This window comes from Lates calcarifer, linkage group LG13 (assembly GCF_001640805.2).
Source record: "Lates calcarifer isolate ASB-BC8 linkage group LG13, TLL_Latcal_v3, whole genome shotgun sequence".
NCBI lineage: Eukaryota > Metazoa > Chordata > Actinopteri > Centropomidae > Lates > Lates calcarifer.
Window position 1 is genome coordinate 8,922,384 of NC_066845.1, and position 20,513 is coordinate 8,942,896.

Consider the following 20,513-nt stretch of genomic DNA (forward strand, 5'->3'; position numbering starts at 1 on the left):
TGAGGAAGGAAGCACAGTCTGACTAAGTACCGATAGGTTCAGCACCTATGTTAATTTTTATGAGCACTCATGCGAGCAGTGACACTCACAATGAATGCATGGACAGACATGTGCACGCAGACACATACATATTAACTTTTATCCACAAGTCAACTATCTCCTGTGCTTTTCCTCCCTTGCAGCTGACAAGCAGTTTCATGTCCGAAGCACTCACCCGCAAGCAGGGCTAAATTGGAGTTAGATTAAAAATATGTGCCTTTCAGTGGACACACCAGAGAGGAATTGAATAAACGATAAATCACCTGGGAGGAGAAAGACACACATTCAAACATCCTGTCTGTGATGTCTCAGCAGCACAACCTGACAACTCTCTACAGGAGGAAGAATGTTCTGTTCTAAAGGTCAGGACACACACACACCATCACCACTGATAACATATACGCACAGATGTGAACAAATGCAAAAAAAAAAAAAACAACCAAAAAAACCACACACACATGTATACATGTGTCATGAATGAACTTGGGAAGGACACTGAAAATTATCATATTGATCTACCAGAATCCAATTTTGATACTTTGCACTTAGACGCTTTGCTGACATGGACTGACTCAGTCACTGATTCAGTGGTGTGGGTGTGTGTGTGTGTGTGTGTGTGTGTGTGTGTGTGTGTGTGTGGGGGGGGGGGGGGGGGGCAAGAAACTGCCCTCTGAGGAACTGTGAGATACAGCGCTGCTTACATAAGGATGCTTTTTTCTGCTATCTCTATGTCAGTGTCCTTTGCCTCTTTCATATTTCTAATCATATACATGATCATGTGTATGACTTTGAATGTTTGTGCGTTCTGGCCAAAACACTCTTGGTATTTACCTCAATAAAAGATAAAAAATCTTTTAGATTTTCTGTGGGATTATAATCTAATCTAAAAATAATAAGAATCTAAATATTAAATTTTGGAAATGGAGTTTTGATCCTTGATGGTTTAATAAATCTTGATATTTGGCATTAGGGAATGTAATGAAGGTAGAGACTTTGTTATGTTTTTCACAATGTACCATTTTTCCTTCCTCCATGGTGAGAATTCATTGCAATTTGTCATAGTTTTGCATAACAGGGTTACCTTACTAGAACAAGATTTAATATTGTGTTTGTGCCGTGCTCACAGTATGTGTGTGATCAACGCCAAATGGTTTTGTTACAAAACCAAAATTATTTTGCCAGTGTTCACTGTGCACCTGCCAAATTCAGTTTGTTTGGAGTGTACAGTCTAATCGAGTGTGTGAGCTAGTGTACGCACGACTGTGTGTGTGTGTTTCTGTATGGACTGACTGATGCTGCGTCTCACTGTGTGTCAATAATAATTGGCATTGTAATTGGCACAACTTTATTTGTATTTGTTTTTTTTTTAATCTCTGGGAATTTAGTTACATACAGTTGGTAACCGTATGTGTGTGCCAATGTGTGTGACTGTGTATGTGTGTGTTTACAAGTGCATAAACCTTTGATGCTGAGGAAATTGCAGAAACTGCACACGTACACTCTCTCACACACGCAGTTGATTACACACATGGGCTAGCGGAACAGAAAGCCCGGCTCACCCTCAGTCAGCATGGATCGCTGTCTATTGATTGGCTGAGTTTTTTGTCATTCTCTGAGTCTGTCCAATCTGCCATGGAGAGGATTTAAAAAAGGGGGAAACAAGGATAACTCAGCTTAGCTCGTCTCTATCTTCTCTGTGATCTGCATCCAAAGCAGAGCTGTGGACAATCACTACTTGAAACTCATTCAACTGCCTTTTTGATCTTTCTTGGCACAAACATGCAAACACCACCCATACTGCACTCCTGGCAGACACATCTGCTCTAAGTAACTGGCAGGGCTGAACGGAAGAGAGAGGGAGCAAGAGAGGGAAAGCAAGCAGTCATTTGTAAATGTGTCTATGCTTATCTTCTATAGTGGGGATGGAAGAAAACTTAACGGTTATTGGTGCCAGAAAATAAAATATGGAGTCAATGAAGCCAGAAGGTGCATTTCTATTACTATAAACAACTCTGTATAGTAAGTCATAAGAACTCATGCAGTGTGTAACAACCCTGTAAAATAGTGTGATTGTAGCTCTTTAATGAAAAGATTGAATACAAGCCTTCTAATGCTACTTGCTTTATCTAACTGAAAGGCACATTATGACCTCCTTCAGTGTCTGCTGGCCACAAATACGAATCACAAAATAATAGCAGTCTCCCTCCACACAAATCTATGGCTCAGCTGCGTTCCTCTCATCCTTTTCATCCCCTCAAGCTAAGCTGGTCTGTAACTGACACAAACAGCTATGTCACACTGTCAACCACAGATACACAAGCAAACAAATTAGGCACACAAATGCAAAATAAAATGGTGAGAATTCCTAACACTGTTACTTCATTTGATTTTTTGGCTCGACGGTGAGGTTTTCAGCCTTCATACATGAAACATCCTGTGACAACAGTTAGACAACCATAGAACCATGCTCACTTATAAAGCAGTTGGCAGCATGACCATGATGACTGACAGAGACATTAACGCGACATCTACTGTAGGTGTAAACGAGCTACAGACCTAGTTGCGGTTAAGGTGAGTTTAAATCTGTGAGTCAATTCCCACTTATCACAAAATCCAAAACCAACTCTCAAGGGAAGGTGGGAATTGACATCCTCCCGTTGACCCAGATCACACAGTGCATATGGGATGGGAACCATATTTTAGAAATCTCAGCACCTGTATATAATTATTTGGCCACTAGTATTGGCCAAATACCCTATCATCCCCCCTGCAGATGGAGTGTGGTCATGGTTGTGCAATGGAGCAGTACAAATCTTCCATATTACCCCTTTAACTGACAGCTGTGGATTCAGAATCAGATTTTTCTTACACAGCTATGGGATGTTGAATCAGATATGGAGGTGGTCGGTACTGTATTTGTAATCTGAGTTGAATCCTTAACATTTTCCAATACAGACATAGACGGCAGACACGCCATAGTACTATTTATACTACTTTGGGTGTTTCATAGGTGGACAGTTTTGCGTTTTTCACGTGTTCCTTTTGGACATGCGCAGATGACAAAATTTACATCACACGGACACATGCAGCAACGCATATACGGAAAGTATAATTTAAACGTAAGCCTACATGTAATTCAGTCACAATATGCAGAAGCCAATATAGCAATACACAGGACGGGTCAGGCAAAGTGTAACCATCAAGATAAATATGCTCTCATAAATTGATAAGATATAACTGTTGTCATACTCTGAGAAAACAGGACCAGCTTGGTGATTAGAGAGTTTCAAAGCCACTCATGCGACCTCCCAATGTTCATGTTAGTGACTGTGTTTTTGAATATTAAAACCACAGTGACAATCTGTTTAATGAGCTATGACTGTTTCTATCTCCTCTCTAGCTCCCTCTGTATCTGTATGTGTCTGGGACTAGTCATCTCACAAAACACTCACGGGATGATGAAACTGCTTCAGCAGACCTTAAACGAGAGTCATTAGAAAACATGACAGACGCTCATAGATTGCTTTGAAGATAAAACGAGAGCTCCTGCAATGAGAGAGGTAAGAAAGCACAGTAATAATAAATGGCAGAGGTCCTTTCCCTCTTGCACCTCTCAATTTCTGTGTTCTGCACAGTTTATAGTAAATCTTCCTCATTATGTTACTTTGTGGAACCAGCAGTCTAGTGAGAGATGGTAAGAAAAGGAAGATGGGGAAAAGAGAATGAGAGGGATAGGGAGGGAGAAGAACGCAGGACAGGGCAAAAGGTGGATAGCAAGTACAGCTGAATATATTTTAACAGCTTATTATCATTTCTCACCCTTTTTATCGCTCATTAAGAAGCTTTCATACTTTTCAAAGTGATACTGCCCTTGTCAGGTGATCTTGTACCTTTCTGTAAATTATTTTTCACTTTCACATGCATTAGTTATGGGCCAATTTGACAAATTAATCATTCATTTGGAGGATACTTCAAAGAGAATGGGACAAATCAATAGAACGGACTCAAAATTTCAGTCAGTATCCATAGTTGGACCATACTCCATTGAGTTCTAAGTGAACCAATACGCTTGTAAACACAAGGCAACATTCAGAACTAAGGCAAATTGCCTATTTTGGCAATGATTCAAAGCTTCCTGGCTACTCTCCAAAATGACCACAGCTGCAACAAACTCACAAATTGTGAATCAAGTGAACTGGTGCTGAATCGATTTACCGCTATCAGACAGGAAGAAAGAAAGAATCAAGTTAATTAAAAGGAATCTGTCACCACTATGGTGCATTAATTTTACAAACATATCTCTTCGATATGGCACTACAATTTAAATCACGGAAGACTCATTATGCTATAGTAGACCTCCTATACAAACGTACAATATATAGATACATTAGAAAAGTGAGTAAAATAGGACTTAATGTACATCATAAAATTGGAAGAGCAAGAGCAAAAAAAAAAAAAAAAAAATACTAACTTCCTAACAGGATAAATTCAATGACTGATAATTAGCCTAAAATGCAAAGTGGAGTACCTGAACTATGTTACCTAGTAGCTGGTAAAATAATGTGTTTAACAGGGCAATGGTGGGAGAGAATATGTTTAGGCTGTGTATTGGATGACTGGTACTCTAATAATCACTACTAAGATGCCTCCAGGTTAAGTTTTCAACATCAACCCAGTCCTGAGCAGAAAATAAGATATTTTAGCCTGCTTGAGCTGTATTATAATTGCTGGAGATTTTCTTGGTCAGAACCCAAAGCAGGTGATGTTTCAAGTCAGCAACCTTCTCATGGCAGACCTCAGGTGAATGTTTCATGAGACATCGTGTGGTTGCAAGGTGACAGGTTCTACCAGTGTGTCTTAGCTGTTCAGCTTTTGGAAGTTTGTTGACCTTCATCCATTGGCACCAAGCTCTTGGTTTGGCGTTTTTGGGCAGATGTGGAGATGGTCAGCTTGCATGGCTTTTATGTGGGTTGATGAGTGCACTAGTTATTGTACATAACTATTGCTAAGTTACTTTAGTAGGGACTGACATAGCCAAATGAAACAAAAAACCCTCAAAAATATTGAAAGCGAAGCTGTGTTAGTAATTAAAAGCTATAAAAATTATTTTCATGCACTTGTATTGATCTGATTCATGATTCACATTCACAAATAGACAAAGAAAGGTTACTGGGATGGCATGTGGTGAAAGAACAAAGAGAGAGAAGCCAAAAATGGCAAATAGCAAAGACAGCCAAAAGCAAAGCACCCAATGAATCTGTCTGTTTTATTCTGAGGGCTGGTCCTAATCTTCCTCTTCCCTCTGTTTCAACTGAAGAATCTGGAATGACCATGCAAAAGTTGCATACTGGCCTTCCACCATGATCCATTAAAAGATTAAACTTGACAATATATTAAACTGATGGCGCTAGCAATGACAGAAAGGTACAATACAAATGTGGATTTCATATCAACACATCATTCAAACTTTTAACGTCATGATTGATGAATGATTAAATTGCTTATACCAAAGAATATATCATTTTAACGCTTTGTGTATGTGTCTAAGATTTTGATTGCTTATTCCTATGTTTGCCTTGTGTCCATTTGGTCCTCTTTTAATCCCACCAGTTTCTGTCATAAATCTTTCTTGAGCTGGTCTTTTCTGGGAGTGGGTTGGTTCCTCCATTGGGTTTCATATCATCAATCATCAATCATATCATAAGAGAGAGAAGAGGCAGATCCTTTGGGTTCTACAAACAGCAGAATTGGTCTGATGAGTATAAAATGATGTGAATAATATGGTATGGCATTTTGGACCGATGTGAAATAGAGTTCCAGAAACTTTAAAAGTCTATGCCAAGGAGCACTGAAGCTGTTCTGGGAGCAGAGGCTCACTGAACACATTCCTACTACATTGTTTTTTCCCTTAATTTGTCACCTGTCTGTACATAACATTATTGGAGTTATGAGTTCAACTGTAGTTTGAAGGAGGAAAACCTCAAACTGCAGTTTCTGCTGTTAGTGTTTATTACCCAGTGAATGAATGGCGCAGATACAGCTCAATATCTATCAATTTATAGACACCTTAAATTATTTAGAATAATTATATGGGCCTTTCAAATACTTATTGCCATCAAACAAGCAACAGTGTAAAAGATTAATCTACCATGAATTCCTTTGTCTGAGAGCAGAATGAAAAACTAGTGAAGCTACCGTTTGAAGAGATTTGTTTGATCAGCACAGCAAAAAGATTGGCTACCAAGGAAGCAGATCATAAGACAAGAGAAAATCTCTCTTAAACTGACATGTAACAATAAAACACAAAGGATGAGCCAAAGGTCAATGCTCAATCAAAGAAAGAAATACTTTGATGAGTGAGACAAAAGGAAAATAGATGATGATAAAACATAAAGCATCAACTTACATGGCATTCCCAAATCAATGTTTTCTTTGGACTCAGTGGACTTCTGAAACAATGAACCTTTGGACAGGAAAAGAAGGGGATGGTGGAATGGATGGAGGAAGGGAGAGGAACAAAACAAAAATCAAACAAGTCAAATAAAATGGGACAAACATGACAGGACACAAACATAAAAAAATCCTTTGATATGCAAAAGTTTGGTGCTTTCTTTCCGTCTGCTATACAGTAAGTTTAGTTGTCTAAGTCAATAAATCAATATCATATGAGGATTGAAAGAAAACAAACAAAGCTTGTTAAGTCCCCAAAATGGGAAAACTAGGATCATTTGAGAGACCTTGACGCCTGTAAGGAAGTTACTGCTGTGTCATGTTGAATGGTTCACTTAGTCAGGGCAGACAGGAGGTCTATGACACACATAAACTGCTGATGTACTGATGTATAATTGAAGTGCTGGTGTATAATTAATAAAGGCAACACAGTAACATGGTGCACTTAAAAGCTTCTTGCCAGACCAGCTGACTGTAGAAGAAGCACCAATTGGGCCCCAAATGGAAAGAAACGCTGACAAGGTTAAGTGGGGTGATGTGCAAATAAAAATGTACAGTATACACAACTGGTGTTGCAGGTGGGCTGGGCTACATTGCTCAGAGAAATTTTGATGTCTACTGTAATTCGTTGAATTAGAATGTTGCAACACTGTTCTATCAGATTCTTTTTTTGTTCTTGTATTAAATGACTTAGCAAATGACTGCATTTACATGACTGCATCTAACAAACGTCATGCTGATTAATGTCTGAATCAGTGATTGTAGTAGGAGCAGCACACCATGACAAAGATTTCTCATCTTATAATTATAACACAATTGTTTGAACAAATATGAAAACATGATGCCAGGAAAATGAAGCGTAAATGATTTAGTAAGAGCCACCATAAGTATTATTGAAAGAAAAGATGGCACAGTAGATGAGGACAAAACATTTAAGAAAGGGGACAGAGAACAGCTAACAGCAGGAAACAATACGACAAAAGCAAGTAGAAACAACAAGCGAAAAAGGGAAGAATGGAGCTTTCAATAGGTAGATGGCTTGTTTGGTGTCTTGCAGTACCTGTTGATACTGCTGATAGTTCTGTATATTATAACAAACACTAAAGTTGCATAACAACCAGTACCTCTAGTGCTTATTGTGGTTTTAGAGACCGCAAAGCAGATTATATTTGCTCTGGAAGTACTGTTATGTAGCACGCGCGCGCACACACACACACACACACACACACACACACAGTAGGTAGTGAGTGAAATGTCATGCTCTCAAGGATGACACAGTGGAGCTCTGAGTGAATCTGTTCCAAGAACCCTGATCGATGTGTCAGAAAAATGTCAACAGGCCAAAAGATATAAAACAACACAAACAAGTCTAAAAAACAACCTGAAAGACCTAAAACTTCTGTCACAAACAGCCACATATATACACACACATACACGCACATACACTTACAGGCTCACACTGATATAACTCTCAGATAAACACATAAACACAAAAACAGAGGAGCCACTCCATGCAGGGGAGAAGTGAGGTCGAATGGATTTCTACCTCTCAGGATTTAACAGGACAACTTTAGAAAAAAAGGCAGCAAGAGACTGTGGAAGAGATGAATACAGAGGGGGGTGGAGAGAGAATGAGAAAGGAAAAAAGAGGGAGAGTAGAGTGAAGTGCTTTTTGAGCACAAAGTCAATTACAGAACACTATCTGAAAACATTAACTCTCCCTCTACATTGACAGTGCATTATCAGTTCATTCACAATCCTAAAAGTTACAACTACCAGCAACTCGCCACTGTCATACATTTTTCAAATTCTATTTATTTATCGTTGTTTAACAGTCCAATGATTTAGCGTTAAAAATGACAAAAGAAGCAAACATAAACCATGTAGAGCCAAGTACCTAAAGCTGGAGTTTTCTGTGTCTGTTTTCTACACTAAACAAGAAAATGTTTTTGGACTTCACTGACAGCAAACTGTTTGAAAATGTTGGAAAAATGTAAACACCCAATCAGGTACCAGAACCAATGAAGCATTATCGGCCTGTGTGAAGACAAGACTTTAAAAGAACCATCATTCATAAACCAAATGGAAGAATGGCACATGAGTCATTTCAAGCCTTTCAGATATACTCTACCTATAAAATGCTCTGCATGCAGAAACCCCCTCTAACAACCACACACACTCATACACACGCGCAGTTCATGGATTCCTGTTAATGCTACAGGAAACAGTTGAAACATTAGTGCTGACATAAAACCACGTCTGTGGAGTCATTTTAAAGACAGAAAATCAATCAAGGGAAATGAGCCTAAATCTATACCTCTCTAGGTTTTATCCCAGATTCTGTGGCCATACCTCACAGGCCTCAGGGAATCCACTTGATGGATCAGAGACACAGTATATAATATACTGTGTTGGGAGTGGGTAGGGCCTTGCATATACAGTAAATTCTGTCAATAATGTGCCTACAGGCAAAGCTTTTTGAGGGATTATATAATATTATTCCACTGTTCATGACAAGGACCATCTATTAAATCATCACTACTATGCACTCCCCTGGCTGCAGAGGGAAGTCCCTCACACAAGTAATGTCTCACTCTGCTTCAGGGTTTGTGCTCACTGGTATAGTCTTTCTGAGCAGAACTCAATTTTATGTATTTTTGCATATGAATACAAGAATTGTGAGAAACATATAAGGCATAAAAGCTCCTTTATCAAATTTGGTGCATGCAAAACAACATGTCATGAGATCAAATGGATATAACTGTTCGCAGTGTTTGGTTGAATGTATCTGCAATTATGATCAGGACTCTCTTGAAAAACAGATTTCAATCTCAAGAGACCATCTGGGTAAAAGAAAAGTCAAAATCAAATTTACATAAATTTGGTGGTAGCAAGCCAAAAATTTCTTTATGTCTGACATGGCTATGAGGGGCTATGGGAGTGCCTTAGACATCCACCACACTTTTGTCAAACATTTTAAGCTGCAAAAAGATATTTTCCCTTGATTATTTGGGACGTTGGGCAATATTTTTTCCAGTGAGTGTATCCCTACTGTTTGACTGTGGTTTTGTTTTCATGTTATAGTATTTGTTCGGTATCATCAGGTCAGGTCAGTTTTAACTTCAACTTTCAAGAATGTTATTTACATCCTTTTTTATTAAGACGAGAGCAGAGAGATGATCTGAGTCTCAAGAACAATTTTTGTGATTGAAGGAAAATTCTGTTGCCATGTTGACCAATGAGAATTGATGGCATAATTGCAAGCACAAGTGTATATCTGCACTTGTTTCAAAAATGACTATTTTTCAGTTTTTAAATTTTCTCTCCTTTTCAGTCTGACAAGCATCTCTCTCTCTCTCTCTCTCTCTCTCTCTCTCTACGTCAGATGCTTGTCTGCCAATTACTCTAGACACAGGGAGTAACAAGCACTGTTCCTACAAGTCAACAAATATAATTGCCTCCACCTTGGAAAAACTGCTGCTGCTATACTTGTGCCATTATGACTCAGCCCACATTTTCCATGCGGTTTTTGAAATTTACCACACTTTTTTTTCTGATGTCAGAAATCACTAAATTGTGGGGGATTTTGGATGATTGTTTCTCATCATTATTTATTATTACTTTCCCTATAAAACAGGTGTTTTTTGCTTGAGTAATTGACAAGAAAGTGGGAAAAGTAAGGTTAACCATGATGGCATTCAGAAACCATCCAATCAGCCACAGTGTGCACAGAAGAATAAAATACATGTGTAAGGCAGTCACAATAAAAAAAAGAGAGAGGAGCAGGTATGTTTCATGCAGAAAGAGCATAAAACCAGAGGGACTGAGAGGAAGAGTGGAGAGAAAAGAAAGCAATGAGGACAGGAGATTGAGTACAAAGAGTAGGGTTTGCAGGAGGAAGACGAGGGTGAGAAGAGGGGGATGATGGGGATGGGAGGAGCAGAGGGAAGAAGAGCATAGAAGAGGCAAGAAGAGGAGGACAGGGCTGAGCAAGAAGAAATATCTGCAACTTTTCTGCAAAAGTTGACTAAGAAAACAGAGAAATGTGTTTTTTAAATCAAGTCGGATATTCTAACATTTTCAGGAAGAATATCTTTGAGGAAATTACAGTTTGTAGTTTCTGGACTTAAAGATATCACTTTTAAGGGTTCTGGATATTTCAATGTTAATGATTATCAATGGTTTAAAGTCTCCCATTCAATTATAATGTTACACTTTTTTACACTCACTATTGTTCTCTTCCTTTGGCTAAAAATCTGATTACACCACCCCTATAGTCTGTCTAATCTGAGGTCAATTAACTTTCCAGTCAAATGTCACTTGACACTGTGACACATTTGTTCTATTTTTCATAGTTAGATATGGTATATGACACAACTTCAATACATTTAGAAGAGATCTGTCAATGCTTAAGCTGTGAGGGAATCATTATGGTCAACTCACTCTGCATGCAGAGTCCGTCTGTACAGTTCTGAGACTGGAGTACGAGCCCCTCGCAGTCCTTTCCTCCGTTTTTAGGAGCTGGGTTGTTGCACTCCCTCCTCCTCCACTGGGTACACTCTGTCCCACAGGCTGACCACTTACTCCATTCTGTCCACACACCATCCACTAGAAGGAAAGGATAGGGGGAGAGGAGCCAAGGGAATGAGAAACACAAGAATAGACAAGGGATGTTAAAGAAAAGAGATGAAACCAAGGATAATGTCCTCAATAATGTCAAGAGCCTCCTAAAGTACATATAGAGGGTCAAAAAGTACAAAATAAGGAAACAAGTGGAATGTAGCAGAAGCTGAGCGCAGGATAAAATAGGCAGAGGCTTGGGGCCATAAATTAAAATAGCACAAAGGTGAAGTGAATACAGTACAATATACTATAGTATGGATACGGTAGAGTGAATACAGTGGGCTGTCTCAGAAGAACTACACCAAAGCTGTATAAACTAGATGACTCTAGATCAAATTCACTTGGAAGAGAACAGAACAGAATTACCAGTGCAGAGTGTGGTGCAGGACAGTTTTTGGATGGCCTGTCCATCACAGGGCAGTCCTCCGTTGAGAGGGGCGGGATTAGTGCAGCTCCTGGTTCGTTTCTGGAAGCCTCGACCGCAACGGCTGTTACACACTGACCACTCCGTCCATGTTGACCAACCACCATTCACTGTGCCAACAGAGATCAGCCGCTTAGTCAGTACATTGATCCATCCATGCATTTATAACCCTTTAACACACTCCATCTCGGAGGCACCATATCTCTGAAGGTCTCAGTTCTGTATTGTTTTTTCCTGTTCTTTTTCACTTATTCGGTTGTGTGTACCTGAGGCAGGTGTTTTAAATATCAGGTGGCAAAAGGTTAATCCACCAACAACAACAAAACAACAACCAACATTGTATTCCTCTTTACTGAAAGTAGGTTTTTACTCTTATATTTATTTGCTGGTTTATGTCCATTTCTCAAAAAAAAAAAATTATTAGGTCATTATTGTGTACTCGTAAACAGCAGCAGTACAAGAAATGGTCAGTTTAGACTGATAAATGCACTTTGATACGTTTTGACGTAATGTGCCATTGTGATGTTGAATGATGTTTATATATTTGTATTTTTAGATGGGTCTTTATGTGTGTGAATGAATTGCTTATGCGTATTTGTGTATGCAAACGTGCTTTCTGCAAATTGCCCCTTGAGGGACTAATAAAGTGTTTTTAACCGAACTGTGGCAGTCATACTGATATAAATGCCTCCAGTTTCGTAATGTTTATACAAAATAGGTCTGTGATGAGGCAATTAAATGACACAAAGTGCATCCTGTGCTACTTATTCCTCTTGTGTCACAGAGGTGTCATCCTGAATAGAGGAATCTGTGATTTTAATGTGATGTTTGATTTAATTGAACTATTTTCTATCTTGATGGAGTCTTGATGTGTTTTACAGATGCCAGGAGGCTGGGTTGTTGAAGTTTAGTGAGAACAGCTGGATTTTCCTGCACAACAAAACCACACCTACACACAAACACACACACACACACAAGAGTCTTGTGCAACTTTTCAATTACCCTGCTGCTACTGTAGCACAATTTTTTCCAAACTATGCGCACACTTACTAATAGAGGAGAGGGGCACAGACTGACACACGTATGCACACACATGAAATTTTATAACCCATTAAACACACGGTAAAACACAATTAAACTGCCATTCTGCTTGCAAATTGCTAAATGTGCTTAAGCCTTGTTGAAGAGAGCACAGAAAGAATTCCAAGAGGAATAACAGTTCTGAGTTTCTGAATCCTCTCTAGCTAAAATAGTAATGTCTGTTTTTATAGTCTGTTTGTGTGTTGCCTCTTCCTTTGTCTCTCTTTTTTTATTTCCTCTCTTGTTTTTACCCCTACAAAAATACCCTGCATTCTGTAATATTTAGACTTGAAGGTTACTTTATTATTTTGTATTTTTGGTGTTTTTCATGAGAAAAATGTAGCAGCTTTGTGCAGATAAAGATGAGGGCAGATGAGACAGAAAAGGAGAAAATCAGGTATAAAGTTAGAATGAGTCACAAGGACACCTAGATAGAAAGCTGACATCCGCAGAGGTGTAGTGGGCTGAAATTCCTCTGCTGCCTCTCGACAGCTCTGTCTCAGCCCAGTGGACAGTGCCCACTCTCCCTTCCTCAACACCCAATTAGAAATGAATCATCAGAGAAAAAGTAACCAGTAACATCAGGTACAGTTACTTTTTATCTTTCTTAGATTTTTCTACTCTTTTTCTCTCCTTCGCTCACCCCGCCTTCTCCCGCCCTGTTCTCCTCTACCTCTCCTTTCTCCTCACCTGTCTCCATTCCAGCTATAGCAGCTCCATTTTTTTCCTTTATGTTCCTCTGTTTTTTCCGCTACTATTTCACCTTGTCAACAGTGTCAGCCGGGCCCTTGTGGAGCCGAGAAGATTGAACCACAGATTGAACAATCTATTTCTGTAAGGATACATCAGTGTCAAACCACTCCATCTCTCGCCCTGTGTATCGAACACGCACACATGCACAGTTATTTTTGATTGAAACACTCCTCCTAGTGAATAGAGCCAGTGTTATATTTGAAAGGAGCGCTGTTTGTGTGTAGTATATGTGTGTGTTTTTCCTATACATTGTTTCTCCCCAAAATGTTTCCTCTCATGTCAGGCTGGCATTTGGTAAAATGGAAAAAAAAAAGAGGAAGTGAGGCATATGAGGTATTTTCCTCCTCTCTCCTGTTTTTTTTTTTTTTTTTTTTTTTTTGGTAAAAACAGCACAAGAGGAGCTTTGCCTCATAAACAAACTAACACCATTCATAAACAGAGCTCTTCAAAGTTATTTTTTGTCGTCGTTTTTCACAGCTGTCATTGTGCCATATGCTGCACAACTCATTTGGTGGTGGGACTCATGGCTGAAAACGTTGAACATTTGGAAAGCCCAAGTGTTCCAAATTAAAACTCAAGGTGTGATTGGCGAATTTTAATTGGGTGAGGTTAAGGGTGATGTGGGAATATCAGGCCAATCACAAAGAGAGTGTGTTGGCATGGCAGTAGAGTTAATTTCATGTGGCAGATGGGGGCTGGCTTGGCTGATCAGAGATGTTGCTGGGTAGCTGCAGCTAGCATTTAAAAAAGGTGATGGAAATATTTGACACAAAATTGTCGCATATACTTAATAAAAACACATAACCTAAATGAGAAAAATTACAGCTTTTAGTGACAAGATATGTCACACACAGACACACATACACACACAAAGAGCCATACAGGCACAAACAAGCAAACTTACCATAAACAATAACAGTTGCTGTATGGCTTTGTCTTTTTGCCACTATGTTCTTAGCCACACACGTGTAGTTGGCCGTGTCAGACAGACGCGCCTGTTTGATGATCAGGTTGTGGTCGATGGTGATGTAGAAGTTTCTGTCCTCTGCTGGGTCAATTATCTCTCCGTTCTTCAACCACTCCACCTGGAAAACAAAGAAAGGAGAAAACAAGGTCAGAATAAAAGTTTTTCACACCTCAGATGGGCAAAGGGAAAAGTTGAGACAAATTTTGCTAATGAGACATGATGATGACAGATGGTGCCATTGTGTAATGACAAAATAGAGCTACATCTTATCTGACTTTATAGAGGAAAGTTTTGTTCCTGCCATGAAGCTGAAACAACAAATTAAACCAGATAAACAATTATTCATCAGCCTAGGTTCGTTGCTTTTCACAACCACAATAGATCTTGCAAGCTGAGGGAAAATTATAAGATAACATTCTAATCTTGTTTTCACTACTGATCCACCCTAAGAGCAATGGCTGACAAAAGGAGAATGGGGAAAAAAATAAATAAAAGTGGTGTTCATCTAAACCAGTCCATCTGTGAGAGTAAAAGCACAGTAAAAAAGAATCAAGTTTGTGTATTGGTATAATCTTGTTTTTCAACCCTTCCAGATGATAAATTAAGATAGGATAGAAGGACTTATAATAGGATGTTGTGGTAATCTTGTTTCTCAATGGTACTGCACAGAAAAGCTTTGAGGAAATGTCACATTTGAGAAGCTAAGCAAATAAAGAAATATGTGAAGGATAGACGGCTCTAGACTAAGACTATCCTGTCATCACTAATGGTTCGTCCTGAGTAACCAATAACTTCATGTCAAAAGTGCTCGTATATAGTAAATCTTTGGGATTACAGATTGCAAATTTACAAGCAAATAAATGTATTTTATGGGGTAGGATGTAATAATAATGACAGAACTCATGAATGATGAAGCCAGAGGAAGATGTTTACACAACAAGTCATAGAAATCTACAGTGGACCCTTCAAAGAATGGAACCCCAGAGTGGCATTGCAGAGGAGGAAAATGTTCCGAACATATGCTTTTGCCAGATACTTTGGGTGAAGGGTAGGACAGTGGGAAACTGCCCTATTTATGAGGCTAATCACATTTCCTGAGTGCTGTATTTACTGGTCCAAACCCTCATAAATTCAGCCTGTCCAGGCTTTATGGCAAGCACATAAATGTCTGAGCCACGTTGTTTAATTCACGTTGTTTAATTTCCTCCTCCTTTCACATTAGGAAATGGAAATCTCAGATGCAGAAAAGAGGAAATGCAGTGTTATTCTTCAGTTTACTGCCTGCTAAAGCTCGGCTGTCATTCTACCTGCTTCTCTTTCTGATCTATAGAGATTCTGCAGAGCATCTTGGTCACGGGGCTCACTGTAGCTCTAAATTCTCAATCTTAAAGTGAGATGCTGTGTGACCTTTCAGTTTCTATTACAAAGTAAAGGTTATACTGGAGAAAAAAGCACAAGACAAACAAACAAAAAACACATATATATATATATATATATATATATGTACACTCTTGTACTCTAGATGTAGAAAACAGAGAAGGTGCTTTCCCACAAACGCATATAAATGTACACTATACTGTGGGAAAAAAACAAAAAAACAAAAAACAACAATTCACTTGTAGGACTGTACTTATATATCCTATTAAATCTAAAAATAACAGCTTACGTTAACAGCTCTCACTCTGGCAGTATTTTGAGCAGTCTTTGCATTAGAAGCCAAAAGTAAAACTTATATCTTGCAAAAGTAATTATAGGAAAAGTAATTATACTTAATATACTTTTGCATGATATTTTACAGGTTTATGACATGTGACTTACTTATTTAGAAGAGATTTAGAGGAATTTGGGGAATGTTACTGTGACTATTGGAAAAGCTGTAATGGACAATAAGTGTCATAATCACTGCATTTTAGAATGTATATGCATGTGCATATAAAATGTTTCAGTGTTTCCAGTGCACACTTCAAAGTTTTAAAGACCGGAAGAGATTGTATGTGTTGAAAGTTTGCTAAAAAAAGGATGAGAAAAATCAGACGTGATGGACAGAGACGGAATGGAGAAAAAAAGTAAAAAGAGGGGTTTCATCTGATAAAAAGAGGAGAGAGGAACAGACAAGTAGCTGATACTTTGAAACTGAGCCTCTCTCATAATAATCACACCAACACACACATACTGTGTGAAAACAAACACATGCATGCATAGTCTGCAATATTTAGCTAAACGTTATTTAATAACTTCTGTAGCATAGTTATATCAATGCATGAAACTGGGAATATCAAATCATGATTGCAGTCACACATCCAAAATGGGACACACACACACACATTCTGCACAAATGTAGACGTGGTCAGGAACCAAAGGGCCATATTCGCACCCCTGCACATTAGCGTAATGACCGTCCATTAAGAGGTATTGTTGATTTCAGTGCTATAACACTGCACAGCCCCGCTGAAATAAGAATAACATGTTTTGCAACAACAGATGTCAAATTATCAAACATACGTGTGGTTGCTTAGATTTTTATTTAAAACATTTAAAAAGTTGTCACATACGTTACATGCCTCACTTAAAAATAGTAATGAGGAGGCTGAACAAACAATGGATGGAAAAAAGAAAAAGAGCAGGGAGTGACAGAACTGAATAATGACAGATATGACTTTGAGATGTGATGTACATTGTTTCCGACACTGACTAATCAGGATCAGGATCATTAAATATAATGGACAAAAATGTGTATCAAAACTATTCATCCTGTAATCCACCATTCAGTTCATCTGTACACCCAGTCATCAATTCTCTTATCACAATCTCTACAGTATCCTAATCTTTTTATCCCTAATTTAACGCTTAATATCCAAACATTTACTTTCTGTCTAAGTTTCTTTCCTCCTCCAAACACTATTTACTCACTGTCAGTCAACAACTGCAATGAGGACAAACATGTCTACCTTCTTATAAAAAGTAATTTGAAGTCCATTTCCAATTAGCCTGGGGAACCTTCTGCCTTATAACTTGCTTCCTCTGACAATTTTTACTGCTGCTGCTGAAACAAGCAGCAAAGCACAGTGCCTGTGTTGAAAAGTAGCAAAGATTATTTAAAAAGCAAATATCTATTAAGTGTCATTGGAATCAGACCAAATGTCTTTTTTGTCTAATGACACATCCTATCAGTGAAATAAACTCTGTCACATCAAAAATTTAACAAATTATTGTTATGTCATCAAAACAATAAATTAAAAGTCTGATGAAAAGTGACTTATATTGTAGGGATTATATATTTATGGAATCAGTTTTAAGGCAATCAGTATAAATCTAGTGATTATTGCACAAACAACCTGATCATAATATTTGCCAGCAAAATATAGTAATGCCAATACAGACCTTTAATGGCAACTTATTAATATTAGTTGTGAGCTCTGGTGTAACAATGAACTGAAAATAGCTGCAGTCTTTGATGATGCCTGAAGGTTGAAGTGTGTGAGAGTGATGTGTGCTCTGCTGGGCTCAGACAAAGAGACCACATGTGGTGGCTATACTACCACTGCCACCGCATCATTAGCCACAGCTGGTGGAAATGTGTAACTGTCTGCGTGCGTGTGTGTGTGTGTGAATGGCAGAGAGTGGCTGATTGGATCAAGCCTACCCCAGGGGAGACTGTGTATTTGTTATTTTAACACTCGCCCCCACATCACCTGTCTCTCTCGCATTACCCACACGCCCCTAGAAACACACACACACACACACACACACACACACAAACACACAGAAAACAACACCCATAACCCATTGGTTTATTTCCATGGTGCAGATATGAAATAATGTCATTATACATGCCTCTCTCTCTCTCTCACACACACACACACAGAACTCAGAACACACTTGCACAAACACAAGATATAGCCTTGCCCTTCATTTCAACTGTAACAGGCTTTTCAAAAGGTTCAAGAAGAGTCCATTCTTTTTTTCTTTAAACAAAAAATCAAATGTCTTTCTTTTCAAAGAGATAAGGGCTTTGTCTGATCAATTACACACTCACTTTGTTCATGTTTTCTTTCTCTTTGACACAATGGCCGAGACGTTAATTTGGCTACAGGTATATTTCAAACCTTGTGGCCCTAAATACTAGATAAAAGCAGATTTGTATTTCTTTAGTTCATGATAATGTTCTTGCTTGTACTGTTTGGATATTCCCATTTACACAACGTGTAGTAAGGAGTTATAAATTCAGACATGTAAATACTTCCATCTGTTCTCTTAGTCACAACTTAAGGACAAATGTCCCATCTCATGCTGTGCACTATCAAGGCAGCAGAAAAGTGTAATGTATTGCACAATATATTGAGATATGCATCTTCCTTTGGCAGTGGAACAAAGGCTTGGTCGTATGCTGTGCAAGATAAAAGTAGGCCAAGATACAGAGATATATACTCCCTTTTGTTGCACTGGAGAGCAACACAAAATGTTTTGAAACGCAAAGCTTTCCTGCATATCTGCTACTGAGAACAGAAACATCATAGTCACACTGTGTCACAGAGAGAAACGCAGTATAAATCTTGCAAAAGCAAAACAAATGGCAGACCACAGAGCAAGAAGTGAGATAACAAAAGCAAAGAATATCTATGATAAATGCTAAAATGTGACATGCTTTGTAGAGCCACTACAAAGAGCCTCATATGGGAGCCGATAACAACGCAGAGATACAGGGTCTATGGATAGAATCTGCCACTGAATCACAACATTAATTTTTCAAAGTAGCGGCAGGCACAAACACACAGATACACAATGAGAGTATGACAAAACACAAAATAGACTAGTTACAATAAAATCTGATTCCACAATCAAAGACATAAAGGGAAATCAAGCTGTACTGTGTATGTGTGTGCGTCTAAGCCTGTGTGTGTGTGTGTGTCTGTGAATCACTGAAGTGTTAATATGTGCGTCACAGAGGATTATCCCCTTGATTAGCTATATTATCTGGATCCCTATAAGACCACAGATGAGTGGGTTAAAGAGCTCTCATGGTGATTACTCTACCTTTGTGTGGGCGGGGACTGACTGTGCGTTGTGTGCCGGTCCATGTTTTAATAAACCTAACCCCTCCCCAACCCTCCATCACCACCCGCTCCCGCAAGCTTTGTCACTTCATTTCATGGCAAGCTGAGACTGAGGTGTGGGACATCAGAGGCGAGAGACAGTGAATGAACAATCATGACAGACAAGGACAGAAAGTTAAGAACGAGTAAAGTTCTCTTTGTATCAAGTGACCAAAGGGCTTTTGCAGTGAAATTTTTAATTACAGGTTTTTCTAAATCTGGAAAAGACCAAGCTGCATGTTGATAGCTCCAATGCAATCAGTGTTATTTTTAATATTATGAATCAATTTGGCGCATCTTCTTCTGAATCATCCAGAGGAATTAGCCTGAAGAAGGCAAGATGTGCCAAAAGACTGATTCATACAACTAAAAATTTAAGAAATACTGCATCTGACTAACCCAAAGCTGAAGAAGCCTCTTAGATGAAGGACAAAACATCTCCTCAATTCTACTCTTTGTGGATAACCATGACCTGGATGAATCTTCACAGACAGCTTTCCACCTGCAACCCTGTCTCTGAGAAATTACCTTGGCTGTAGGATTAGGCAACAAAAATTGTTTGGTTAATGTTCATGTCTTGTGCTTCAGGTAATATTTGACTTTTTTAATATTCAAGCATGACAAACCTTTTCCAAACTTAAACTGAGCGCCCAAACATAACCATAAAAAATATTAATCATTCTGTATTTCCTAAGAGCAAATATTGTTTTCCAAAAGCAAACTTTGGAGGGACAACAGTAGATACAGCAGTGTATGAAAGTGAATTAGCTAGGACTAGAGCTTCTTTAATTTTGGATTGTACTGTGTGACTGTTGTTCTGAATGACCTTGTCAACATTCATCGAAGAAGAACATTTCAAACACTATGCTTTACATCAACACCCTTCTAAGTGTAAATTCACCAAGACATTTAGGTGTGTCTTCTGAGAAACATAATTCCAGCTTAAACACTGCCCCACTCTCCTCTCCCAATCATAACACCCTCCTTTACATGCCCCCTGCCCTCTCTACCAGCAGACATAGCAGCTCTGATACACACATGCATACACCACTGCCAGATGTGCCACACTCATTTTTATTGGCTC

At 38.7% G+C, this 20,513-nt stretch overlaps 1 protein-coding gene across 2 annotated transcripts in view; it reads right to left on the bottom strand.

The window, feature by feature from the left end:
* Window positions 1-20,513, bottom strand: part of unc5ca (unc-5 netrin receptor Ca) — a 180,027-nt gene that overhangs the window by 26,942 nt on the left and 132,572 nt on the right. Inside the window, exons 5-8 of one of the 2 annotated variants that reach the window (XM_018668847.2) lie at window positions 14,274-14,454; window positions 11,479-11,646; window positions 10,933-11,097; window positions 6,446-6,502 (exon numbers count right to left, since the gene is read on the bottom strand). In XM_018668847.2, coding sequence (XP_018524363.1) covers window positions 6,446-6,502; window positions 10,933-11,097; window positions 11,479-11,646; window positions 14,274-14,454 — 571 coding nt within the window. The remainder of the gene's footprint in view (window positions 1-6,445; window positions 6,503-10,932; window positions 11,098-11,478; window positions 11,647-14,273; window positions 14,455-20,513) is intronic. The other variant, XM_018668848.2, reaches the window with a different exon arrangement.